Below are 23,901 nucleotides of genomic sequence, written 5' to 3'. Positions count from 1 at the left end.
AATCTTCATTAAAACTTCAAACATCAGAAAACAAGTTTATTTACAGAACTTTAGAGGAAAAATCCAAAATTACACTTTTCCCTGAATAAAAAACATCACATATTGTCAAAAAACAAACCACAGGCAAAAAACATCAGTTTTTGCAGGTTTGAAATCACACATACAGCACTTTGCATCATACTTGTTTTTTAACAGCACACTTGTTGATTTGAAAAGATGGCTCTGTGATGATGAAGTGTCCCAATGAGCAGCATGAACCGTAGCATGAAATTCTTTCATAATTTTTACATATTTTCTTTCATATCTCTAATTTTTCTGCCTATTCTCAAAAAAAGTCATCAGTCAAAAATAAAGCTGGATGTTTCTGCACAATTTTAAACCTGCCAGAAAGAAACAGAGTTCACTTCAACGTCACCAAAGCAGAAACCTTTACGGGGAAATCATTCACAGGTGGATACAAGGACTAAAATTGGTACAAATGAATGCAAAAAAGACTGTTTTTCAGGTGACATAAATAAGACTTTTTGAATGAATAAAAGTGGACTTTTTCAATAGATTACTTTTTCAGCTCCTGTATGGATCCCTTTCGCTCCTCACTGCTTTCTGACCCATGGCCCTCAGAAAGCTTTCCCTTCACAGCTGCTTGGATTGTCTCCTATTCAGAAGGTCACTTGTTCACTCCCCAGCTCCTGCAGCTGTAGACGTGCCCTTGGGCAAGACGCTGAACCCCAGGTACCCCTGATGAATCCGTCTAGGTTTACATGTGTACGTTAAAACTGTGTCTGTGGTTGCAAAGGGAGTCAATCCAAGAATAAAAGAGGGTTCAAGCATTGAATATGTGAAAGTCATTTAGTCAATGTTAAAAGTCTAAACCTAGCTGTATGTGTGAGTAAAGGGGTAAAACCATTAGCGCTACATGTGACACGTGTCAATACAATCCTCCTGTTTTCCCTCGTATAGACTTATGAAGCAGTTTTGAGGTTATAAGTTATAGTCAAAAGCTAATAAATCAAGACTGAAATCTATCCAGTGGTTGAGATTCTGTAATGAAACAGCTGCTTTCTAAGATCCAAACAATGACCAGACTGGAACTTTTTTAAAATTCAAGTGGCTAATGTGACGGGTTTTTTTTTTTTGTTTCTTCAAAAAAAAACAGCTCTAGAGGGACAAACTGGTAAACTTGTGTACTTGTATCCACTACTACTGAAAGATTGTTTCAGACACTGGCTGCACTACATGCAGACCCTTGAAACTTGTTTGAGAAACTCTGTTTTGTTTAGTTGTTCAGGTGCAAACAGGCAGAAATACCCCTGTAATTAGAGATCATATCACATCAGGCATTTAGTAATGATGAGCTTTGTTTTCTGGAAATCAAACATCATTGTGATAAAGGCACACAAAGCGAACTGAATGCTTTCTGTCCCATATTTGCACAGCTTGTGATTATCATGAACAGCATTCTGACATGGGGTTAATATGCAACAAATATATACAGTGTAGTATTAACATGCTTTAATAACACTATTGATCATTTTGCAGAAATGATTATTTTGTCTTCCTCAAACATTATTTCATATTTTAAGTTTGATTCAGGAAGTCCTTTCCTTGTAAGGTTATAAAGTTTGAAACGGGAGTTTTTCACAACATATGTTAAATGATGTCACGAGTCTGACACTTTAAAACCACAAGAAATCTCCAACAATCACATCTTAGAGTTTCATTTTCACTAAAATAATACCTTTATAAAGCACAAAGCAGCCAAAAGTATAATGAGGTGTGACTAATGTCGCGGTATTACATTCTGGTGCTCTTCCCCGTTTTGTTCAGTTGTATCTCGTTGTTTTTCTTCTTGAAGTCACTGTCGTCTTCCTCCTTCACTGAGTTTTCCAGGTAAAGCTTGTCCATTTCTTCGGGGTCAACGTAGGTGTAGAAGTGGGCCATGATGGAGAAGATGATGCAGACGCCCAACAGCAGGCAGGCAAACAGCAAGAACTCTATCCACTGAGATAACAGAGACAGTTTAGTGTTCGGTGCACGCGCTCGCGACCGATTCAGTTCATTTGTTGCTCACCAAGACACATAACCGTTTTAGTTGCTGATGTACGTTTTATTTAAGCTGGCGATTTAAAAGAAAACACTTTTGGTACACACATTGTGGGATAAAAGAGGTGAAGTGGATTATAAGATACCCCAAAAAACATCTTTTTTTTAGTTCATCCATATCTCTCCATTAAACCGTGTTACAGTACACAGGTAGCTTTGGTTTATTTCTACTTTATGATACATTGCAATAATGAAACTTTTGTACAAAGCACTTCTAATCTTTCTTTTTGTCCATTAGAGTCTGTTTTTATGGCTTTTATTATTTTATGTTACTTTAAAGCGTTTTAAGTTAGTGTTTTTATCTCTTAAGTATATTGCTTTATGACATCATCTATTAGGCCGGTGTGCGATACAGCTTCCTTTCATTCAACAGACACAACAAATTTTGTTCTATGTGTCTCATTGAATGACAATAAAAATTACTTCCTTCCCAGTTATCAACACATTTAGATGTAATTTTCACTAGTTAGGGTTTATACACTCTCCGGCCACTTTATTAGGTGCATGTTGCCAGTTGCAGCTGAGTTGCTACAATTAGCTGATTAGATGCTTGATTACCGAGTAGTTGAACAGGGGTACCAAATGAAGTGGCCGGTGATTAAAAACCTTTCTTTCTTTTTTGTGTAAGAGTTTAAATGTTTCCCACAATGCCCCTCAAGAGTCATACCTGTTCCAGTCCTGCCCCTTCTGCCACAATCAGCACTATCACATTGCCAAATGCCACCGTGAGCAGCCAGCCAGCCTGCAGCACTGACTTCATGTTGGCTGGAGCCTGGAGGTAAGAGAGATGCAGGGTTAAAGAAATAAAGACAGCTGGCAGCTCTGGGACTATATACATATTTAAAAGATTCGTGAAGTAGGAATTTGACATCTTAATAATATGACAGAAACAGATCTGGAGGGGAAATCAATTTCTTGGGCAACGTTCAGTGGATTAAAATTTTAATAGTAAATGCACCGTTTTCTAAGTATTTCTACAGAAAATGTACAATTTGCATGGGATCGTTAATAACCAGCTCTTCTAAAAAGCTGTGTCTTGTTTATCAGTCTTTAATTTCACAGGTTGCTCTGAAACAGCATTCCTCTGACACAGCAAGCTAGTGGATGTCAGCTTTATGGCCATTAAATTGGGATAAAAAGGTAGCTAAATGCTTTACATCATCATACTCTGCTTCAGTAATAATTTCTATTCAAATTGCTTAACAAATTTTATTATCCCACCTGTCATGAAAACACAAATATTTCCGAAATCTGTCAAAAACATTGGTTTAAAAAACCTTTTTCAACTGAATTCACATTTTTATACCCTAAAACTGAGCTGGCACACTGAGAAGTCAGCAGTAAATTTGAAGTCTGTGTATACTGGTGGATTAACCATTACAGAAACATACAAATTTATTTTTGTAACTATCAACGCCGTTAATTTAAGGCAGCTGTGGCATAAACCTTACACTGGGTAGTGGGCTAATACATTTAAGCGCTATAGTTTTACTCAAATAATAACTGAATATAAAGCTTCCTGTGTTTGCTAATATGGACAAAAGTGTTGTCAGACAAATTTCCTCTTTTTTCCAACCAGATGTATTGCAGTTTGGAGAATTTTCCTGGTTGGAAGCTACTGTCCTTGAAAGCCTTTTTCTTTGAAGCCAAAAAGCTTTCAGTGTTTAATATTCCAAACAAAGATTGTCAGCGGAACATTAAGAGTACAGATAATCCTGATAGGTAGCATGTATCACATCACCTGCGAGTAGGAGAACTCCAGGCCAGTGATGGAGAACATGACCTCTCCAGCAGTAATGAGGATGTACTGTGGGATCTGATAGGCAATGTGCACATTGTTGGCTTTCACATCCTCGATCTTGTGAGGCACAATTTCACCCGCTTCCTGAGAAGGGACACAGAAGGGGTGTAAAACTGCTATGATCTGTGATGACTAAATGAAGTTGTTAGAAAGCATCCTGACCTCTGTGAGAATGACAGTGTAACACGCGCCAAAGTCCAGCAGGCCCAGGTTAAGTTTAGAGGTCTTCCCTGAGTTTGAAATGCAGGTGGCATGAGTGTATCTGAGGGCAGAAGAGTTGCGTGAATTAGAGGAAAAAAATCAAACAGCATGATTTAACTAACAAGATATAAGTTGATAATAACACTGTTTGTTGCTTTAAACAAAGAAAAAGCTTCAACATTATGATCTCTTTGGACATGGAATTATGAAAAAAGTGATGTCTCTTGTTTTTGCTTTTTTGGGGGGTTGGGGAACAACTTAGCAGATATTTGGCATTAGGGCTTTTTCTTCCAATTTTGACCACTACTTCCCAAAAATCCTACTTACTCGCCCCGCTGCACGGTCTTGTTATGAGTCACATTGTAACCGGAGGACATGTAGAAATTCTTATCTCCCACCGTTACGTTTAAGGCCTCCAGCTGTGTGTTGAGGAACCTGTTAAATATGAACCGGGAGAACTTGTGAGCAAACCTCATTATCCCAGGTTGACCTGTGTTTTAAAGCAGCAGGGGAACAAGCAGATTCAGATGCTTTACAGCTTAAGCACAAAAGCTTAGTAACAGCCTCGAGGCTAAAAAGGTTTTACCTCAATAATGGATTCCCGTCTTCGTTTTTCGTTATGTGATCTTCTACCTGAAAGATTAAAAAACATCAACATCTACTATTTGTAATGTGTCCCATGTTTTCAATTTACACTCAATGGAAATATTTAAATTTTAGAAACTTGTATAAATATTAATGGAGATTAGCATTCATAGAGAGTCTTTGTATTTCCTTCAGCTTCTTACAGCTGATTTAGACTTCTGTGGTGAATCTTTGTAGAGCCAACGACCTAACCCACAGAGTGCTGGTACATTATGTGTTCATTAGCTTGTGGTTGTGGCAGCCATGATGGAAACAAATCCTGGGTCGCTCATTTTGCTTTTTGGGTTTTTTTTATGCAAACAAATTCCACTTCTTTGTAAATTTCTGCATGAGAATTTTGAGTTTTTGCAATCTCCAGGAATTTGCTGACATCTGTGATTCCTTATACTGAGACTATTAATAATATAATTCCTTATGCTGACGTTAATGTTATTATTATTGGCATGCAGATTCACCCCCCACCCCCAGGTTAACGGTACAGGTCCATCAGGTCAAAGACAAACAGACTCAATAAAGGTTTCAACCCACAGGCTGTCAAAGATGCCCGACCTCCATCCTGATTAAAGGTTAACTGTGCTGTTAACATTTATGGACATTTCCACTGTATTTATAAACCAGAATGTAACCAACATTGCTACCTCCATTTATAAACCGTATTTGTTATAATGCAACCATCTGCACTACCTCTTTAACTTTAATTCTATTTTTTGGTTTCGCTTTTTTCTTTTTTTTCTTTTTTTTCTTTTTCTAAAGGAGTTTTAATATAAAAATCTACATGCTGCTAACGGAGAGATGCCAAACTGTCTATCATTGCTCTTGTAACAGTGACAATAAAGATCTATTCTATTCGGTGTAGGTTTTTAGAATGATCTGTGGTTACGATGTACCTATGACGCTGATGTATAAATCTCCTGTAACCGAGTCCCACAATAAGACAGCTTAATCCGAATTTCTGCATGTGTATTTTTGCCTTTCTTTACTGACCTCAGTGTGAACCAGGTGCACCAAACTGCTAAGCGGACTTGTCTGCTTAGTGTGTTTATCTAATGTGATCGAGCAGACACGTCTAACTCCACAACCACAAGATGATGGCAACTCCGGGGTTTCTCTTCCATAAAGAGATTTAATTTAAATGGATCATTTCTCTCTCACTCTTCCTCTTCTGTTGCACCTGAACCAGCTGACCGACAGCTGATATTAAAGCACTTATGGAAATGCATTAATCTGTAGAAGTTTATATCCTTACAACCATTATTATCCCATATATACTCTTTCTTTCTTGTATTCAACACGACCTCACTGGGCACTGCAGATTTTCAAAGAAAATCTATGGACTACGTCTAACACTGTGGACAGTAATGCATTTGTCAGGGTGTTCGCCAGTTCCCTGAAATGTCCACTGAAATATTTCACGTACATTCCTGTCGTAATCACTGTTTAAATGGACGCCGCTTACGCGTTAACAAGCTAACTGCACTAACGCGTTGACGCCGTGCAGCCCCACGCACGGGGCAATCCACGCTAACTCGCTAACGGAGATTTGTGGCGTTATTGCGGTTATGGCTTTAACGTCATTTTAACGAGATTAACGCTGACAGCATTAGTTTAAATAAAACTGTGAAGGTTTAGTCACATAAAACACTCATCACTGAAGAATCATTTGCTGTTGTGTTGTAATCTGTAACACTGATGGAAAAATGTATGACAACATTGGCATCGTGTTGGAGATGATGTCAAGATTTGTGAGTAAAGATGAGCCTTAAATGGCTTTCAGATTGTGCAGTGGGACTAAGTCTAGTTTACAGAGAGTTTCAGAGAACTTGAACGTGTTCTGACAACGTTTCTTGTGAAATGTGCGCACACGCTGAAATACAGTCATTAAACGATAATGAACAACTTTTTAAAACAGTTCGTTCTGCTTACGTTACAGCTAAATTGTCAGGGGGCTGGATCTGTTACCCAGCATTTTTGGGATTATTGATTTTCTGTGAATTCTTTGTGTTGGTATGTTTTAGTTTTCTGTTATTTAGTATTAAGTTATTTATAGCATTGGCTGTATGTTTAGTTACGTTTGTTTCCATGTTGTCTGGTCCAGGTGTTTAAGTCTTGTTTCCTGTTTTATTTTGAAGGTCTTGTGTTCCATGTTCAGTGTGTCTAGTTTTGCTTCCCCTGTGGTGTCATGTTCATTTGTGTCAGCTGTGTTTCCCATGTGTTGGTTTTTCTTCATCCTCATCCTTATGTTCATGTTATGGTTTTCATGCCTAGTTTTAGTTTTTCCAGTTCAACTTAACGTTTAGTTTTTGCCTCTGTTCGCCTGTGCCTTTTGCTTTTGTGTTTAGTTATCAGCCTGAACAAACGCTCGCTTTTTGTTAAATCCTGTCATCCTGTCTCTCGGTAGTCTGCTTTTCTGTCCGCTCCTCAAACAAACCGCCCTTCCAGCCGTTGACACGAATAATTCAATTTAAAATTTAAATGTTAAGAAAATTCAAGTTGGGAAATGATGACAGGATCTTTTCTCCTCTCTCGTCCACAGTGACGCTCATTCATATTTCTCGGCCAACTATATTAAATTGAAGGCTCTGCTCGGCATAAGCCCGTTGCCATGGTGAATCATGGAATCAGAGTTGCATCGATGACGCCTTTCTCTCGCTACACATGCACACGCTTGACTCACAGTTGAGTTGATTTAACTGGAACAGGAAACTCAGTTTCCCAACACAGAGTTTATGATCAGAGTTTGTTGAACCTGCTTTCTGGATCAGAGCACTGACCTCATGTCGATTTTTTAAAATACTTTTAAACCCAAACTGTATGCACCCTGTGCTTTCTGATGATTTCTATTAAGCTCACAATAAAAAATATCCAATGTACACATTGGATATTTAATTCTCAATAGTCAACAGTATTGGGGGAAAAAAGTGAAGATGTGGTAACAGCTCGTAGGAACACTCACTAATGTGTAGGTGATTCCAGCAGCATCAGGGTAAATGATGACACTGTAGGCCTTTTTCTCTTCAACCTTCTGGGTAGCCGAAAAGGTTGCTCCATTGACTCCAGTGACTTCAAGATTCAGCTCCCCGTTGGACAGTGGAACAGTCTCATAACCAGGAGGGTCCTGAGAGAAGCCAGAGAGTTCATGTTTTTAGAAAATTGAATTATAAATTTACTCATTTGCCAGAATGAAGAAGAAATCTCTTGTTTCTGTAGAACAGCTCAAGGCTTAGACACTAGTTTATTAGAATCAAAGTTAAAATAGCATTTTCACTGTTAATGCCACACTGAGTTATAGTTTTGTTTTATCCCTCTCTTCTTACGTGTATTACCAGTTGAATTCTATTTATTTATTGTTTCGTACACGTCTGCTTTTTCAAAAAGAGCACGCACTTCTAAATGCAGTGGCCCATTTCTTGGTTAAATAAAAGTTAAAGGGGTAACTAATGAAACCTCAAGCACACACACACTCATACATACTTGGATCTCTGAGAAATGTTCAGCCTACACTCCTGACATTTATTTGAAATGCAAAGAAAAATCCACTGTACATGTGAACGAGAGGGAAATGTGTTTATTAATTCTATTCGCCTTGAGCAACGGTGAAAAGTATGAAACGTTTAACCACCTGCACTCTTCTTACCTCAAGGTACTTGATTGACTGTAGAAACAGATCGGTGCCAGGAGCCTTCAGACTGACATCCTCTTTAGCAAGGTTGACAACCTGCAAGAGACACTTCCCTGCAGGTGCAGGATTCACCACAGTTTTCTAGCAGAGAGAAAAGCAAATAAGAATGATGGAAAAATACCAGCAAAAACACTTTTTGACCAGTTTAGACAATCACTATGAGATAAAATCAACAACAAAACAGTTAAAGTATAAGATTCAGGTGGGTATGCTAGAAAAAGCAAATGTACCTAATATCAGCAAAAAGATGATACTGTTAAGTTGATATTTTGGCATCCAAACTTTAAAACTGCAAGCTAACATTATGATTATACATCTGAACTGTACACATTCAGGTTTTCCTGGAAACATAAGCAGTAAGGGTTTTGCCGAGTGTGAGTGCTTTTCTGTAGCAAGAGGCAATCACTCTATGACTGCTGCTCATACGTACCACAACGTTCACCTCCACCAGAGTGGCTGCTCCGAAGGCCAGGGCTGCAAACACCATTCCCATGGCCATTTTCCTCAGAGGTCTGAAAACAGAGAGAGTTGGTGCCCAACAGTTAACACCTTTACCTGTTTTTCACTGCTTTTTAAAATATTCTGAAAGCGTGGCTTTATCATTTTATCAGAAGGGTTACTTCCACACCAGTGTCCTCCCTGACCAACTCTCTGTCGCATAATTTCCTTGTTATGGCTGTGCATCCCTAAGTCTGGTCCTATTGTTAAAAGGGAGTTCTTCCTTCCTATTGTCACCAACTCGTTGCTCATTGGGGATCATCTGATTGTTGGGATACTCTCAGAAGCGTTACGTCACTTGGGTGCAAACTCCAGAAAGTCAGGATCTTCTAAAAACAAAATTGGTCCACTAAGAATATGATTTGGGAAACTTAGGGAAGTCTAAAATGTTCACATTATCCTGTTTTTGCCAAGCATTTCTATTTTCCTGTGTCTGTATCATTATGGATCATGCATAAGGTGAGATGCTTTTACTGATGTGTGAGCTTGAATTTCTTTCTCAGCTTTGCAAAACAGAAAAAAAATCGGATTGGATGCAGTGGTGTAAAGCATGCCACCACTGGACTTTGGAGCAGTGGAGACGTGATCTCTGGAATCACAAATCACACTTCTCCGTCTGGCAATCTAATGAATGACTCTGAGTTTGGCGCTTTCCAGGAGAACAGTACTTGTTTGACTGCACTGCCAAGTGTAAAGTTTGGTGGAGGGGGGGATTATGGTGTGGGGTTGTTTTTCAGGAGCTGGCCTTCGCCCCTTAGTTCCAGTGAAAGGAAGTCTTAATGCTTCAGCATACCAAGACATTTTGGACAATTTAATGCTGCCAACTTTATGGGAACAGTTACAGATACATACATGTTGTTAGTACAAACGATGGTCTATGGCCGCTGGGATAGGCTCCAGCCACCACCCTAATAATCTTGAAGGAGAGGTCAGAGGTCAAATGTTACCTGATATTTTAAATCCTTTTACAGTATTTTCTATATCTCGACATTACACATTTCACTAGAAGCACCATCTCTTTATAGTTACAAGTAATAAGGTTTTTATGTCAATTTTAACTAATAAATCAAGTAAGTTGACCTTGGTCGATATAAGTCCAATTTTAATGAACTGTTAATATGACCTCGCTCTACACACTTACAAAGATTTATCAGAAATCATTCAAAACTTTTCGAGCTATTGTGCGCACAAGTAGAATGATTACACGCATGCATGCAAGTGCAACCAAAAACGTAACCTCCGTGGAGGAGGTCATAAAGATCATGTACATTATTGTATGACACTATTTAAATCACACTGTATACTGTTAGAGACAACCTTCAGACCAGTCCACCTCATCTAGGGAGTTGAAAATCTAGTCTCTAACTTAATGAACTACACTTAAATTCTGTGGATGTTAACTTCAATTCAGTTCAATTCAATTTTATTTATACAGCGCCAAATCACAACAACAGTCGCCTCAAGGCGCTTTATATTGTAAGGTAGACCCTACAATAATACATACAGAGAAAACCCCAACAATCATATGACCCCCTATGAGCAAGCACTTTGGCGACAGTGGGAAGGAAAAACTCCCTTTTAACAGGAAGAAACCTTCAACCGAACCAGGCTCAGGGAGGGGCGGGGCCATCTGCTGCGACCAGCAGTAACCGGATGAGGGAAACAGTGCTTCCTTTCATTGCAATCAAGTTCTCCATAACTATGCCATGAACCTGAAAAAAACTAGTTATATTCACTTAATAAAATATTTTCTTTAAAAAAACAGTCTCATCACAAAAAGATCTTGAGATAACAGCATTTAAAAAAATAAAGGCAAGGTCATTCTCTGTTTCCCTACTTGAGAAACAAGTATGGAAATTCATATTTCCATTGTGAGAAATACTTTGGAGTCGGGTTTAAAAGTAAATGTTTAACATTCATTAAACATTCATTTGTAAATGTATGCTAGCTTTGTGTTTATAGAGACTTCCCTCAATCGTTAACTTTCTTTTTCTTTTTTTTTCTTTTTTGGGTTTTTTTTGCCTATTGTATAATCCTGAGAAATATATGTGGAATCACATGCTTCATTTTTTCCATTTTACGAGATTACAAGATGATCCTGAATGAAATAAAGGAGGTAGTATAAAACAAAGCCAAAAAAAAAATCCACTACTCACGTGATCTTGAGTCCGCAGAGTCTAACGAGCGGATATATGATGAGGTCAAAGATAGGCACAAAGACAAGAATCAGCAGAGCATTCAACATCTAGACAACAAGGGAGAGGAAAATTAGTCTTTTAATGACTCTATAAAAGCTCTGTAGAGTTCATAAAATCATAAATGTTGCGTCAATAAAGAGAGTGATTCTGATTCGGTATTGCTTGTAAAGAGATGGCAGTGAAGAAGAACCATAAAAGTGTTTTCATGAAAATAGCCTCATCACAGCCTAGTCAAACATCGGTCTTCATTAGTGAGGGGACTTGAGAGATGCTTCTTTTCACTGGATGTTTCACTGCATTAGAAGTATATAACAGCTATGCAGGACACTCCATCAATTATGGTGCTGTATTCAAGCACACTGGCTTTGAAACCTAACAGAGACTACGAGGGAGTGACTTTAAGAGAGGCTCGGGTTGTTTATATCAGAACAACATGAAGCTTTTTTTATGCTTAGTCTTTAAATCTTAAAGCTTAAAAACACGGTAACCATTAACACTTTATGGTCAAGTTGTGTAATGCTCTTTACTGGCAGGTCATGTAAAACTAATTCAACTGAAGATGTTGTCCAGAGTGTTTGCATAAGTGAAGCTGCAATGCAAAGCTCACATGGTAGGCCTCACTCATGACATCGCAAGTGCCTGCTGACACTGGAGATAAAAAGAAACTGGCAGCATAATAATTTTTCCTGATGGCTTTGGTTTATTTTGTACTGTAATGACAGTGTGGCTTTTAACTTTATGCAAGTTTTTGTAACTAGTTTGTAGTTGAAACTTCTAACGGTTTAGCAATTCCAACTACAATCAATTTCCACCATAAATTTTGACTATGATCTTCAACACTACGCCCATTTCAGCGGCTAGATGATATTTTCTAATTTTTCATATTGTATGACAGTTTGGGCCTAAGCACCACCGTCTATATTTAAGCACCTGACACCTTTATACAACCAAATTCTGAAACTAATGGATAAAAATCCAGTTCAGTGGATAAGGGACGAGCTACGAACTCTAAATGCAGCACATCTATTTGGAAATATGTCAAACAGTGTTGTCACTTTTAAATAAATAAATAGCAAAAAATAGAGTCTGGCATTTATCCAGTGACCATAAAGGCTGCAATGAATGCCATGACCAATGGTCAAGTGCAGATTAACATGTCACCGTCTTTTACTGCTTTGCTTAGCAGGAAAAAAACTGTGACTGTAACTATGACATGATAAACTGCCACAAACAAAAAGGAGGGAGAAACTAATCACATACTGTCATGTGAAAATAAAGTTTTCACAGCTCTCTATGAAGTCCTGAGAAAAGCTAAGTCCGCCCCATGATTCAGTAGTATGCAGAACCACCTTTAGTAATGGTTTTCTGTACTTTATCAGCCTCTCGTCATTAACACGACATTGTGGAGGGATTTTGGAGCACTCTTCTTTACAGTGTTGTTTCCATTTATTGAGGTTTGTGGGCATTATTTTTTGCACAACTCTCATTTAAGGTTCCACCACAGTCATTTCCATCGAGTTGACGGGACCATTTCAACACGTTGATTCTTTTCTTTTTCAGTCATTCTGTTGTAGATTTACTGCTGTGCTTGGGGTCATTGTGCTGTTATATGGGCCATTTTGGGCCAAGCTTGAGCTGTTAGGGTGATGGCCTCATATTTCACTCTGGAATACTTTGGTATACACAGGAGTTCATGGCTGACTCAGTGACTGCAAGGTGTCCAAGTCCTGTGGCTGGAAAACAAGCCAATATCATCACCCCACCATCAACATAGTTCGTTTGAGGTGTTTGTCCCTTTTTTTAAATCTTCACCAAACATGGAGCTATCCATTACTTCCACTATCCACTTCTCCAGATTTAACTTGGCAAACCTAAGTCATGTTGCCATTTTCCTGGCCGCCCGTACAAACAAGCCAACACTGTGATGAACTTTAGCATCTAACATGCTAACTAACATGCTAACAGACTCCATGCTAACAGAGTCGGAAATGTAGCTCTTGGATTTTCCACTCCTGGGAAGGCTGTTGCATTGTGTTAACAGAGCTCCAGAGCAGCAAACTGCCAACACTTCTGCTTCCATAGAAGTGTTCACACTTGTTCATGATGAATTAAGTGCATTTGATAAGCAGCACCTGGCTGCTGTTCACCGTCTTAATATCTATAGAAACTGTAAGGGTGTACTTAGTTTTTGAGGGGGGCTGCATAGAGTACCATGAATTTTTTTTAAGACACTGATCAGCCAGAAAAGCATGTTTAACAGTTGTCAGAAGTTTACAGTTAATCCAGTGATAGATAAAATACAGAATACTTGCAATATACAGTAAATTTAACTTAGAAAAACCTATTTCCAAAGGTAAAAATTAGCATTGAAACACAGTGTAATCGCTCGCTAAACCATTGGAAAACTACTTGGATCATATACATAGACATATATCAGTACTGTTGCAAGTATATGCTAAGAAATTTGTATCCATCTCAATCATTTTCTGCTTTTCTCTGGACTTTCTGCCTTTCATTATTGCTTTTTTTAGATTAGCAAAGACTGCGCACAGTTTGTATCCCAGCAAGAGCCAAATAAGCTGCACATACCTGCATTTGGTCAGGCTTAATAGCGAAGGAGTTTCCCTATAATAAAAGAAGACAAAGACAAGAGAGACACTTAAACTTTATCTTTATAAATCTAAACTTGATGAGTTGATGATTTTTTGACTTGATAACGAGCCATAAACAATGTTATTTACTAGAATAAAATGATAAATTGCAGCAACACCCTAACAAAGAAAAGCTCTCTTCTAAAGACCTGTTTGTGATATCAGATGCTAATCTAAACCAGCCCACTGATAACAATGTGAAAATACAGCATCAGCTTTTTAACATCTTGACACCATTACTTCACGTAAGTAAGGTCTTACAAAAGCCAGGTTCATCCTCGTGGCTTGAAGTGTCCAGCGGGAACCCTGCAATAAAGAAAAGACGCCATCTGTTACTGTAAAATTTGTTTAAGGCACAGCAGATGGGATTTCCTCATTTTCCCTGGAAGGGATAATAATGATAATAATAATAATAATAATAATAATAATGAAGAGATAGTGTATTTCTGACATGTCCTCTAAGAAATCAGTTTTAAATCAGTCGAATTACAGGAAGAAACGGATACAGGAGGAAAGAGAAACAGGAATGTTGAATGTGGCTTTGAGGTTCTTCTATAATCAGATGGTTGTGTTGACTGTTGGTCAGAGGAGAACATAACAGACACTTATGGGATTTTGCAAGAAAGTTTCGCCACAAGACCTTGATCTTGTGCTGACACAGAATGCAGTCTGTCCAAGTAGGAAGGGAACTGAGGCAAGTTTTTCTTTTTGATTAAAAAGTAAGTAAAAGCTGTGACTGTAAATGTTGCTTAAACTGGGAATAAATGCCTGAGTACAACAGTAGAACACAATTTAAATAATACTTAAGAATATTTAATCATTATTAATGATTGGCTCTCTTCCACAGTGTGTTTTTTTGTCCTGTCTTCCTCCCCTCATCCCCAACCGGTCACGGTAGATAGCCAAGTCTCCCTGAGCCAAAGGGTTCTTCCTGTTAAAAGGGAGTTTTTCCTTCCCACTGTCACCAAGTGCTCCTCCACAGGGCGTCGTCTGATTGGTGGGGGAGTTTCTTTTTATTATTGTAGGGTCTTTTCCTTACAATACAGGCGACTGTTGTTGTGATTCGTCGATATATAAATAAAACCGAATTGAACTGATGTGCTAATCACATTCCTAGAGCTTATTTTCATTGGGCATTTAACTTTAGTATATGGTGTATAAAATATGGGGTTTGGATACATAATGGAGAGTAGCTCATTGTGAAGGTTAATATGTTTTTTTTCCCAACCAAAAGTCACTCTTCCCTCTCAATCTCATTCAAAACACACGAGTTCAGACTAACGAAATCAAAAACAAAAGACTGCATCACTGCCAACCTCACTACGATTCACTGGCTACCTGATTCAACACAGCTGATTTAAATGGCTAAATTACCTCAACATGTCTTGAGATTCTCCAGAGGCCTGGTAATGAACTGATCATGTGATTCAGGTGTGTTGACCCAGGGTGAGATCTAAAACCTGCAGGACACCGGCCCTTGAGACCTGGAGTTCTCCACCCCTGTTTTAAAGTCTTCCATGGTCTTGCTCACAGGTGTCGAACTCCAGGCCTCGAGGGCCGGTGTCCTGCAGGTTTTAGATGTGTCCTTGATCCAACACAGCTGATTTAAATGGCTAAATTACCTCCTCAACATGTCTTGAAGTTCTCCAGAGGCCTGGTAATGAACTAATCATTTGATTCAGGTGTGCTGACCCAGGGTGAGATCTAAAACCTGCAGGACACCGGCCCTCGAGGCCTGGAGTTCGACACCCCTGGTCTTGCTGCTACCTACTGTCATGGTTCTGGGTTTTAAACCCAAGGTATTACATTTTTGGACTCTGAATTTCAAAAGCATTTTTTCTTTGTGTTTGCTTTTAAGCTTTTAGTAATGTCATTGAAGGTGTGTTGGTATGTAGTACTGTTTTATATTCTGATCTCTTGCGTAATCTAGCCTTCCCCGTATCCTTTTGTGTCTTGATAAGCCTTGATAAGGCTGTCTTGATAGTGGTTACTTGGTTAGTCACTTCCTTTTTTTATTTTAATACTCTGTGTCTACCCTCGTGTCTCACTCCCCTCAGCCCCACACATGCCTGCGCCTCTCTGAGCCTGATTCAGCCGGAGGTCTCTTCCTGTTAAAAGGGAGTTTTTCCTTCCCACTGTTGCCAAGTGCTTTGTTCGTCTGGTTGTTGGGGTTTCATCTGTATTATTGTAGGTACCAACAGTTGCCTTCACAGCCACAGAAACTTGTATTTAGTTTTACTTCGCTTTTAAGTTTTGGCTATTTCCCCACCTGTTCCCTCTCCCCTTATTGTCTTGTGTATATGTTGTCTCAGACTCCTCTTGTCCTTGTATTGTCCACATATCTGGCATTTGGATTTAATCGTCCTATTCTGTATTTGGGTCCGCAAAACGCAGTGGTTCACAACACCTACATCACAGATTTACTCACACCTCAGACACATTTCATCTGTTCCTGCACGCTCATTACAGAAGGACATTTTGTGTTAGAGCTGTGGATTTCTCCAGCAACTTTTAAATCGGTAAATAAATTCATTCATTATTAGAAATGTATTTATTTATGTTACCTGTCATAATATTCACACTGTTCCGGTTTAATGTCTTCTGTTTTCAGTTATTTTATTTGCGTGTAGTTGTCTTTTTGATTTTTGATTGTGAGCTCTTATTGCATTATGTAAAAGTAACTCTGTTATACAAGTTAAGTTTATTATTATTTATTATTTTGTCTTACCTGCTGATCAAAGAGAGCCCAGAACATTGGGAGGGGGATGTAGAGCACCAGAACTCGCAAAACCATCTTAATCTCCTGAATCAGACGCATCTGTAAAATAAAACACACACACACACAAACAAACAAACACACACAGGTTAGATGACTTTTAAAAATATTCTACGCATCAATGAATTAATAGAAGGACTTTGCTGACGTTACCGAGTACTTCTCCTCAGCCCAGTCCAACCAGTGCTGTCTCGGTGAGTCATGTTTCGATTTGTTCCAGCGATTTTTAAGTGCAAACTGTAGGCCAAAGGTAAATAATTGGAATGAAAATGGAGTGTGTACAACGCAGACAGAAACCCAAAGTGTGAAATTCATATCTTTCTTAATGATTCTTGGCAGTAAAAAGCAGTATATCAATGTGCTTGCACTTCAGCTCTCAGATAAGTCGAGGGAGAAGTATGGGATTACTCACCCCAATGCAATTGCAGACTTCCCAAAGGATGTTTCCCTGGGGAGGAGTTCTCTTGTACAGACTGCTGCCAGCAATGAAGACAACTGTGCACGATAAATAAAGAGTCAGACTGGACTTGTTTGAGTGAAGATCACAGCGAGTGATTACCTTGATGTCAGAACAACCAAAATAATACTGAGTACCGATTTAAGGATGGTTTGTCCTCTCACAGCTGCTAATGAAGGCTTTGGGGTAATAAAACCTATCATGCTGTAAACGTGCTTCAGGCTTTGAGCACTAAAGCTCCTCCTCTGCTTCACCCTCACTGCGATCTGTCTGTGACCTCTCAAGAATTAAATCCGTTTGTTTTCAAAGCGAGGGTTCAGTTAAGCATGAATCCCATAAGGATCAGGGGTGACGGGGACCGAGAGGCAGAGACAACTGACTGTCAGGACAAATGTGGATGGACCTTGATCAAGTGTAAGGCCGGCTCGTGAAAACGCAAGCTCAGCATGCAGATCACAGCCCGGAATAAAGCTCAGATCTCGAAATGCGACTGGCAGGTTTGAAATATAGGTCAATATTTTCATACTGCAGCGCACATACCGCATTTAGTAACACGTTGCTACAAACATGGAACTGAAGATTCTAATCGAAGAAGGACAGCATGTGAGTTCAGTGCCTATTAGTGGCACTATTTTTATGCCTAAATACTGAGTTTGTGAAAAAGTTAATTAAAGCATTTCAAAAACAGCAGAAAGGGCTGTGTAAAAAAACTGTGGACAATGTAGGGCCCAGGTTTGGAGGAGGATCGTATTAATTTTATTATTCCTAACCCAGAGCAGGATGAAAAATCAGATGCTCATCAAAGTCTGAGTTTGATGCACTCAGAATCAATATCAATATCTTTATAATATACACTAGTGAGCAAGTTAAGAGAGATGAGACTATCACTATGTCGCTCAGGCCCTCACTGCTGCGTGGAATACATGTGAGTGGACGATACATGTTGAGCTTTGATATATGGATGATGTTTCGCTTCCTGTCCTCTGCCGGGCTTGTTCTGTGCTGTGTGGCTCGCTTTGATTTTCTAGATGATACTTCTGCGATACACTGTGATAACTATCTATATACATCTCCTGCTTTGGGACCGTTACTGATGTTTTTTATGCTATGTGTAACTTGATTTTACGAGATTTGTTAAAGAGTTAAAGCACATCCTGCCACAGCAGAGGTTTGTGCTCTGGCTCAATTAAAAAGGTCAGTTTTTCAGGGAGCTGACCATTTTTTGTATTTTTTTCCCTGAAATAATTGTTATTGTGTGCAAACAGAAATAATATATTGCTTCCCAAAGAAAACTGTCAAGTTTAGAAATGCTATGTTGAAAAATCCCTTGCTCTGTTTAAAAAGCACTTAGAGAAAACTCTGTATATGTTGAGGTGTAAACTCACCTAACGCCACAACCATCAGGGCTGCAGGAACCCCAAAGGCCAAAGCATAACAGTCTCCACCAAAACACTGCACGTCACCTGCAGGAGTGGTGTGTGTTATTAACGCAGCGGACCTCACTGGATATAATGTAACATGTAAAACTACGACTATACGCTCACCTCTCAATATGGGTGTAATAATAGTGGACAGGAAGCTGCCAGCATTGATTGACATGTAGAAAATAGAGAAGAACTTCTGCCTCTCTGTGGTCTAGAAAGGATCAAAACATAATCACTTACTGAGTTTAACATTGCTACAACAACTCCACATGACCACTGTTGTATTCAACATTATATAAGCTTTCAGATGAGTTTTCGGATATGTCCTAAACACTGTTTAGACACCAATAACATCTAGCACTGCAGTTTAAAGTATTATTTTTACACAGTAACAAAAGAGTTAGAGAACAACTCCAATTCCTACATGCCACAGATAACTTCTGAGAAGTATGTGTGGCTCAGTAGCTAATGTTTGATGATGGGCAGGTAGTTATCACTAGGCCGCGCCTCAAAACACGTTCTATAAAAGTTATCAGATAGCTGGGATTGGTTTCTGATAACCTTGTCTTCTTGATGTACCGATAAAAATAATACAAATATGTCCTCAAACTAAAGAAGGCTTACATGCTCCTCGCCGAACTGGTCTCCTCCGAACGCCGCCACGCAGGGTTTGATCCCTCCGGTGCCCAAAGCTATGAGTATCAGACCTGACATGGACAGAGCACTGTAGGACACACGGACACAAAACACAAACAAACTGCTGATTCAAACTACAACACAGTGTATATTAATAACAGTACAGTACTGAAAAGAAAGAAGAGACTGGCTGAGATTGGCACTCAAAGAATCGCTGAGTGAAAACTATCGGAAACTGTATGGCACTGGGAACTGTGATGGGCATCAGTTTATCAATGACATGACGTTTATGGACCAAAAAAATAATTTTATCCTGATTCAAAACTTTTGAAATCAATGCTCAAATTCCTTCAGTGCAACAAGGATTATTCATCCTCACCTCTTCCTCTTCTAACAGTGCTGGGCTGTGATTGTGCAGAGTGATAGAATTAGCTCATGACAACTCACATGTGCAATTCGGTGCTTCCCACGGTGGGAATGGCTCCAACCGACTTGACCACATGGCCGATCACATATACAATGGACAGGTAGATGATGGTCCTGTGGGGAGCAAGCTGTGATTATGTACAGGGCATTCAGGCCTTCTTCAAAATCTCTATGTGTGCTCAGAATGATTCATCTCCAGTAACAGGCAGCGTCAGGCAAAGCTAGCAGCTTAAAAGGAGATGATGAAATACTGCACACGCATAAAATGCGCCTGTTTCCGCCATTGAAAAATACATTTTTTGCTAGCTATAAGTCAAGATTTCGAAGATGAAGTGAGACGTTTTGAGATAAAAACCCAAATTTTTGACTTATAGATGGCAACAAATGTTTGTTTTTTTCAGTGGCAGAAGCTTAGAATGTATGCACATAAAATGAACACAGTTTGCACAATGTATTTTTGTTATTTGCTTGAATCCACACTTTAGTGCATTTACAGCTGAGAGACTCACTTGTATTTCCCGAGCCAGGAGTCAGCAATGAAAGCTCCCAGTATGGGTGTGAAGTAGCAGAGCCCGCTGAAAGCATGGTAGACAGCAGTGGAGAGGTCCTTGTCCCATTTAAGGTAGTTGAGGAAATAGAGCGTCAGCAATGCTGTGATCACACACACACACAAGCAAGCATAAGCTGTGAATCAGCTCACAGGATGGAGAAGCCCAAGCCCACACCTAAACACCACAATACATCGTAAGCCTTCAACATGACCTGTCATATTCTAAAAGTATTATTGCACTCAGAATCCTTTCAGCGAATCCTCAGCAGTTCATGAATTCAACAATACCACATGCCCTCTGTGTTTTGGTGGCTCATCCTGCACAGCCAAACATTGGTGACACCCACAGTGCTTACATTTAACCTTAGAAGATCCAGAAGTAAACATTCTGGGTTTGAGTTTGTCATTCAGGTAAGCTAAGACATTTTAACCTAAAACCAAAAAGCTGTTGGGACATTTTCTTAATAAATAAGTCATAACAGACACGAGAGTCGCTTGGGAAAGTTTAAGATGAACCCTGTGTGCTGCTAAAGCCAACATCACAACTCACGCTGTTAACTAAGCAACATCTTCATTCAAAACAGACGTCCTAGCTTTTCCCGAGCACTCGACAACAACTCAACTCTTGATCTCCGTCAGCAGATGGCATTTCCTGGCTGACTGCAATTCTGCTAGTTTGTAGCTCTTAAATTACCGTAGATGCCACCAGAATAAATCCAAAACAACTTGGTTATTCTGATGGTTACAGAATATCAGTAATCCATTATTTTCAAACCACTTACCTCTCTGATGCGATTTCTCTTCTTTTATTTATTAGTAAAATTAATATTGTTGGTATTTTTACTAATGACTGAAATAAATGAGATGTTTGGGGTCTATTTTTTTATATTCTCTCACATTTTAGAGACAGTGTAATTAAATAAAACCCCCGAGTCTTAAGTTCACTCGGATTGAGGAAAAATGTTTGTCAGTAGCTGAAACTGTGGACACAGTGCATCAGCTTAAAACTGCAGGAAACTGCGTGGTGTATTTACATCTGTGTTTGTGTGTGATCCGGCTGAAGTAAATCTGTCACTTATGGAGATAAGTGAGGTCGTGTGAGGGAACAAGAGAGACCTTATTTGATGCCTCTCTATTATATTGCCCCAATAATACTCATAATATGTAATGTAGCAAGCTAAAATTACTCTGTGATTCCAGAAAACCTTACTTTTATTCAGGCTTTACATAGATTTGCACTGTAATATCACCCAGGCTTTTATTTGCATACCTTTCATGCCATAGTAGGAGAAGCGTTCGCAGAATTCATTCACCACTATGAAGCAGATGCTGACTGGGTAATTGGTCCCCAAAAGTTTCTAAAAGAAGCAAAATGTATTAACAGAATGAAGTTCAACGCACATTATTCTCCAACAATCACACCGAAGTAAAAGTACATCCAGAATCCACTATCTAATCTTTTTCCCCCCACCTTTGTCAAATATAAACAATAACTCGCAGGTTCAGTGAATAGTTTTATTCTTTAACAGAGAATACTCTGACATGAAAAGAGAGGAATGTAGCTGATATATTCTTCCTGTTAGTCAATCTCACAAGATACTGAAGTTAATCATTATACAGAAATAGAAGTTTTATAGGTTTAAAGCTATAATGAGACCAGGCTCAGCTAAAACGAAGAAAAATATCCATCGCTTGAGATCTGAGTGGATTTTTCTGCAGTGGATGTTTAGTATTCAACTAAACACCGTGTGGGATGTTTTGATTAACAATGATCTGCAACTTTACGCTGTTGCTTGAGAGCATTTTGACAATTTAGGTCATCTGTCAGATCGTATCATTTACATCAGCTGTAGCCCTGATATGTAAAGGTATATGATTCATGTGCTTACACCTCTATATAAACTGCCTACAAGCAGTAAAACACTTTGCACAACCGGCTGCTAAAAATGGAGGCTTCTGTAGAATTTTACTGGTAATGATGTGCTCACTGATCTGGAGCTGGATGTAATTAATATGAGCTCAGTGTTTTAATCATCATCAACATCATCATCATCATAGGTCCATGGCCTCATTCAGTGAGCTTTAGGCAGTCAGTGAGTCACAGTCACTTTAGTGTATACAAGTAGATAAACACTTACTAAGAGAAGTTAGACTGGTGCGTCCCTACTTGGTAATGTTTCTTTTTTCTTTTTCTTTTTTTTTAATTGATAAAACTTAATTTAAGGGGTTTTTTTTACCAAATGTGCAACGAACATATTTACTCCCATCACCATCTCTGGTTTTGTGTCATTTAATTTCAATTAATCAAAGCATGAAAACATGAAAGAAAAAAAAACAGAAAAACAGACTAAAACAGTCCATTCAATTTTATTATTTTAAATGTCATTTTAATAATCTTTTTTTATATATATATATTTTATTTATTTTATATTATTATTATTATTATTATTTTTATTATTATTATTTTTAACATGTTCAATGTATCATTTTTGGCATGTCAAGTGTACAGCACTTTGTGTTCAGCTGGGGGCTGATCTGAAAGTGCTATATAAATAAATTGCTTGCTTGCTTGCTTGCCTCTGTTATATTATTTTACCTCACTGTATCAACAGTTTTCTACAACTGAGGAAAATCAAAGCGTGGTAGATATTGTCCATTTTCTGCATGATAAATCTGTACAGTAAGCATATTAAAAATGATCCTTTAACGGATTTGCTATCTCCAAAAACATAATCGCTCAGGCCACATGTGGCACCAGCTTTCTCCATACAGCAGTTAGTGTGGGTTTACTTTTAAAGGGGAGGGGGTGCCTGTTGCATCATCTTACCAATAATAATTTAGCATAGCGCTTCAGTGGGAGCTTGGTCTCAAAGCAGACTTCCCTCTGTCTCCATAGCCCTCTTCTGCATGCTTCGCATACACGTCAACAACATATCTTTGCGTGTTTTATTTCCACAGACGTCCCGAGCACCGTCTGCTCCCATATGTCCCCGCGTTCCAACCCGCGTACAACTTTTCTTTTTTCTTGTTTTTCTTTTTTTTTTTCTTTTTTTTTTCTTTTACTACGCATCTTTGCGTTGTAAAAATCAGAGACGCACAACAAAAGTAACTGAGCAACTCAGCGCATAATCAGTAAAAAAAATCACAAAACAGCATGTTTACCTTTCCCATGTTGTCTTATTAGATGCGAGAGTTTGGGATCTTTACGGCAGCACCGGGAGCTCCTGACTATCATCCAAGTCCGTCCCACTCCGTTCCGCTCACTGAAGGCACAGATGCAAAAACCTCGGACACTTACACTCTTAAAGCACACTTAAAGTTAATATTCCACCACAGAAAACTGGACTTGTTACCTCAGGAAAAGCAGCGAGCCTCCGGACTTCGGTCTTTTGTGAAATATTAAAAAGGAGGTAGCAGATGAGTGTTTATATATGCGTATATTTACAACGCGTTTCACTCCCTTTTTGGGGGGGAGGTCCGCAAGTTGCAGTGAAGCGGGATCTACTTGTACAATAGAGTCGTTGTTGCACTCAGCCGCAGACCTGACTGTGGGATGGAGGGTCAAAGTGTTGTGGATGTGCGGGTCAAAGCGCATATCTCTGGTTGGATGACTTCGAGTGTATCATTTATTTCTTTTTTATTCACCCTGAGTAATATTAGCGGTGGCGGTGGTGGACGTGTGTCCCAAGTACACTTGTTAGTTAGTTGCTGTTTGAGGGATGGGTTTAAGGGTTAGGCTTAGACATTCAATGATATTAAAGGTAAACCTATAAGTCTAGAGAATACATGATGTCAAAGTAATTGCAGCTGTTGTTTCATCCCCGATAATGTACCCACAAAGGTGTGTGTGTGTGTG

At 39.0% G+C, this 23,901-nt stretch overlaps 1 protein-coding gene across 1 annotated transcript; it reads right to left on the bottom strand.

The window, feature by feature from the left end:
• Window positions 1-19: 19 nt before the first annotated feature.
• On the bottom strand, window positions 20-23,543 carry slc15a2 (solute carrier family 15 member 2). The gene is made up of 23 exons (XM_031732923.2): window positions 23,399-23,543; window positions 23,208-23,308; window positions 21,316-21,403; window positions 20,005-20,146; window positions 19,517-19,609; window positions 19,058-19,157; window positions 18,554-18,644; window positions 18,395-18,472; window positions 16,965-17,047; window positions 16,706-16,789; window positions 16,505-16,594; window positions 14,038-14,082; window positions 13,715-13,750; window positions 11,084-11,172; window positions 8,860-8,941; window positions 8,385-8,510; window positions 7,704-7,865; window positions 4,692-4,738; window positions 4,433-4,540; window positions 4,067-4,166; window positions 3,845-3,988; window positions 2,771-2,875; window positions 20-2,001 (listed from the first exon to the last, which is right to left on the bottom strand). The coding sequence occupies exons 2-23, from the start codon at window positions 23,214-23,216 to the stop codon at window positions 1,795-1,797; spliced, it is 2,109 nt and encodes a 702-aa protein (XP_031588783.2). The 5' UTR covers window positions 23,217-23,308; window positions 23,399-23,543; the 3' UTR covers window positions 20-1,794.
• Between the last annotated feature and the right edge of the window lie 358 nt (window positions 23,544-23,901).

Source organism: Oreochromis aureus, linkage group 16 (assembly GCF_013358895.1).
Source record: "Oreochromis aureus strain Israel breed Guangdong linkage group 16, ZZ_aureus, whole genome shotgun sequence".
Taxonomy (NCBI): domain Eukaryota; kingdom Metazoa; phylum Chordata; class Actinopteri; order Cichliformes; family Cichlidae; genus Oreochromis; species Oreochromis aureus.
This window is presented reverse-complemented; position numbering and strand designations above follow the sequence as displayed.

Bases quoted from the DNA above. Each gene is read 5' to 3' on its own strand.
- slc15a2 (XM_031732923.2), bottom strand. The intron at 19,158-19,516 runs GTGAGTTGTCAT...TGTGTCCTACAG, and splicing joins GGAAGCACCGAATTGCACAT to TGCTCTGTCCATGTCAGGTC. The intron at 11,173-13,714 runs GTATGTGCAGCT...CTTGTTGTCTAG, and splicing joins TTAAGCCTGACCAAATGCAG to ATGTTGAATGCTCTGCTGAT.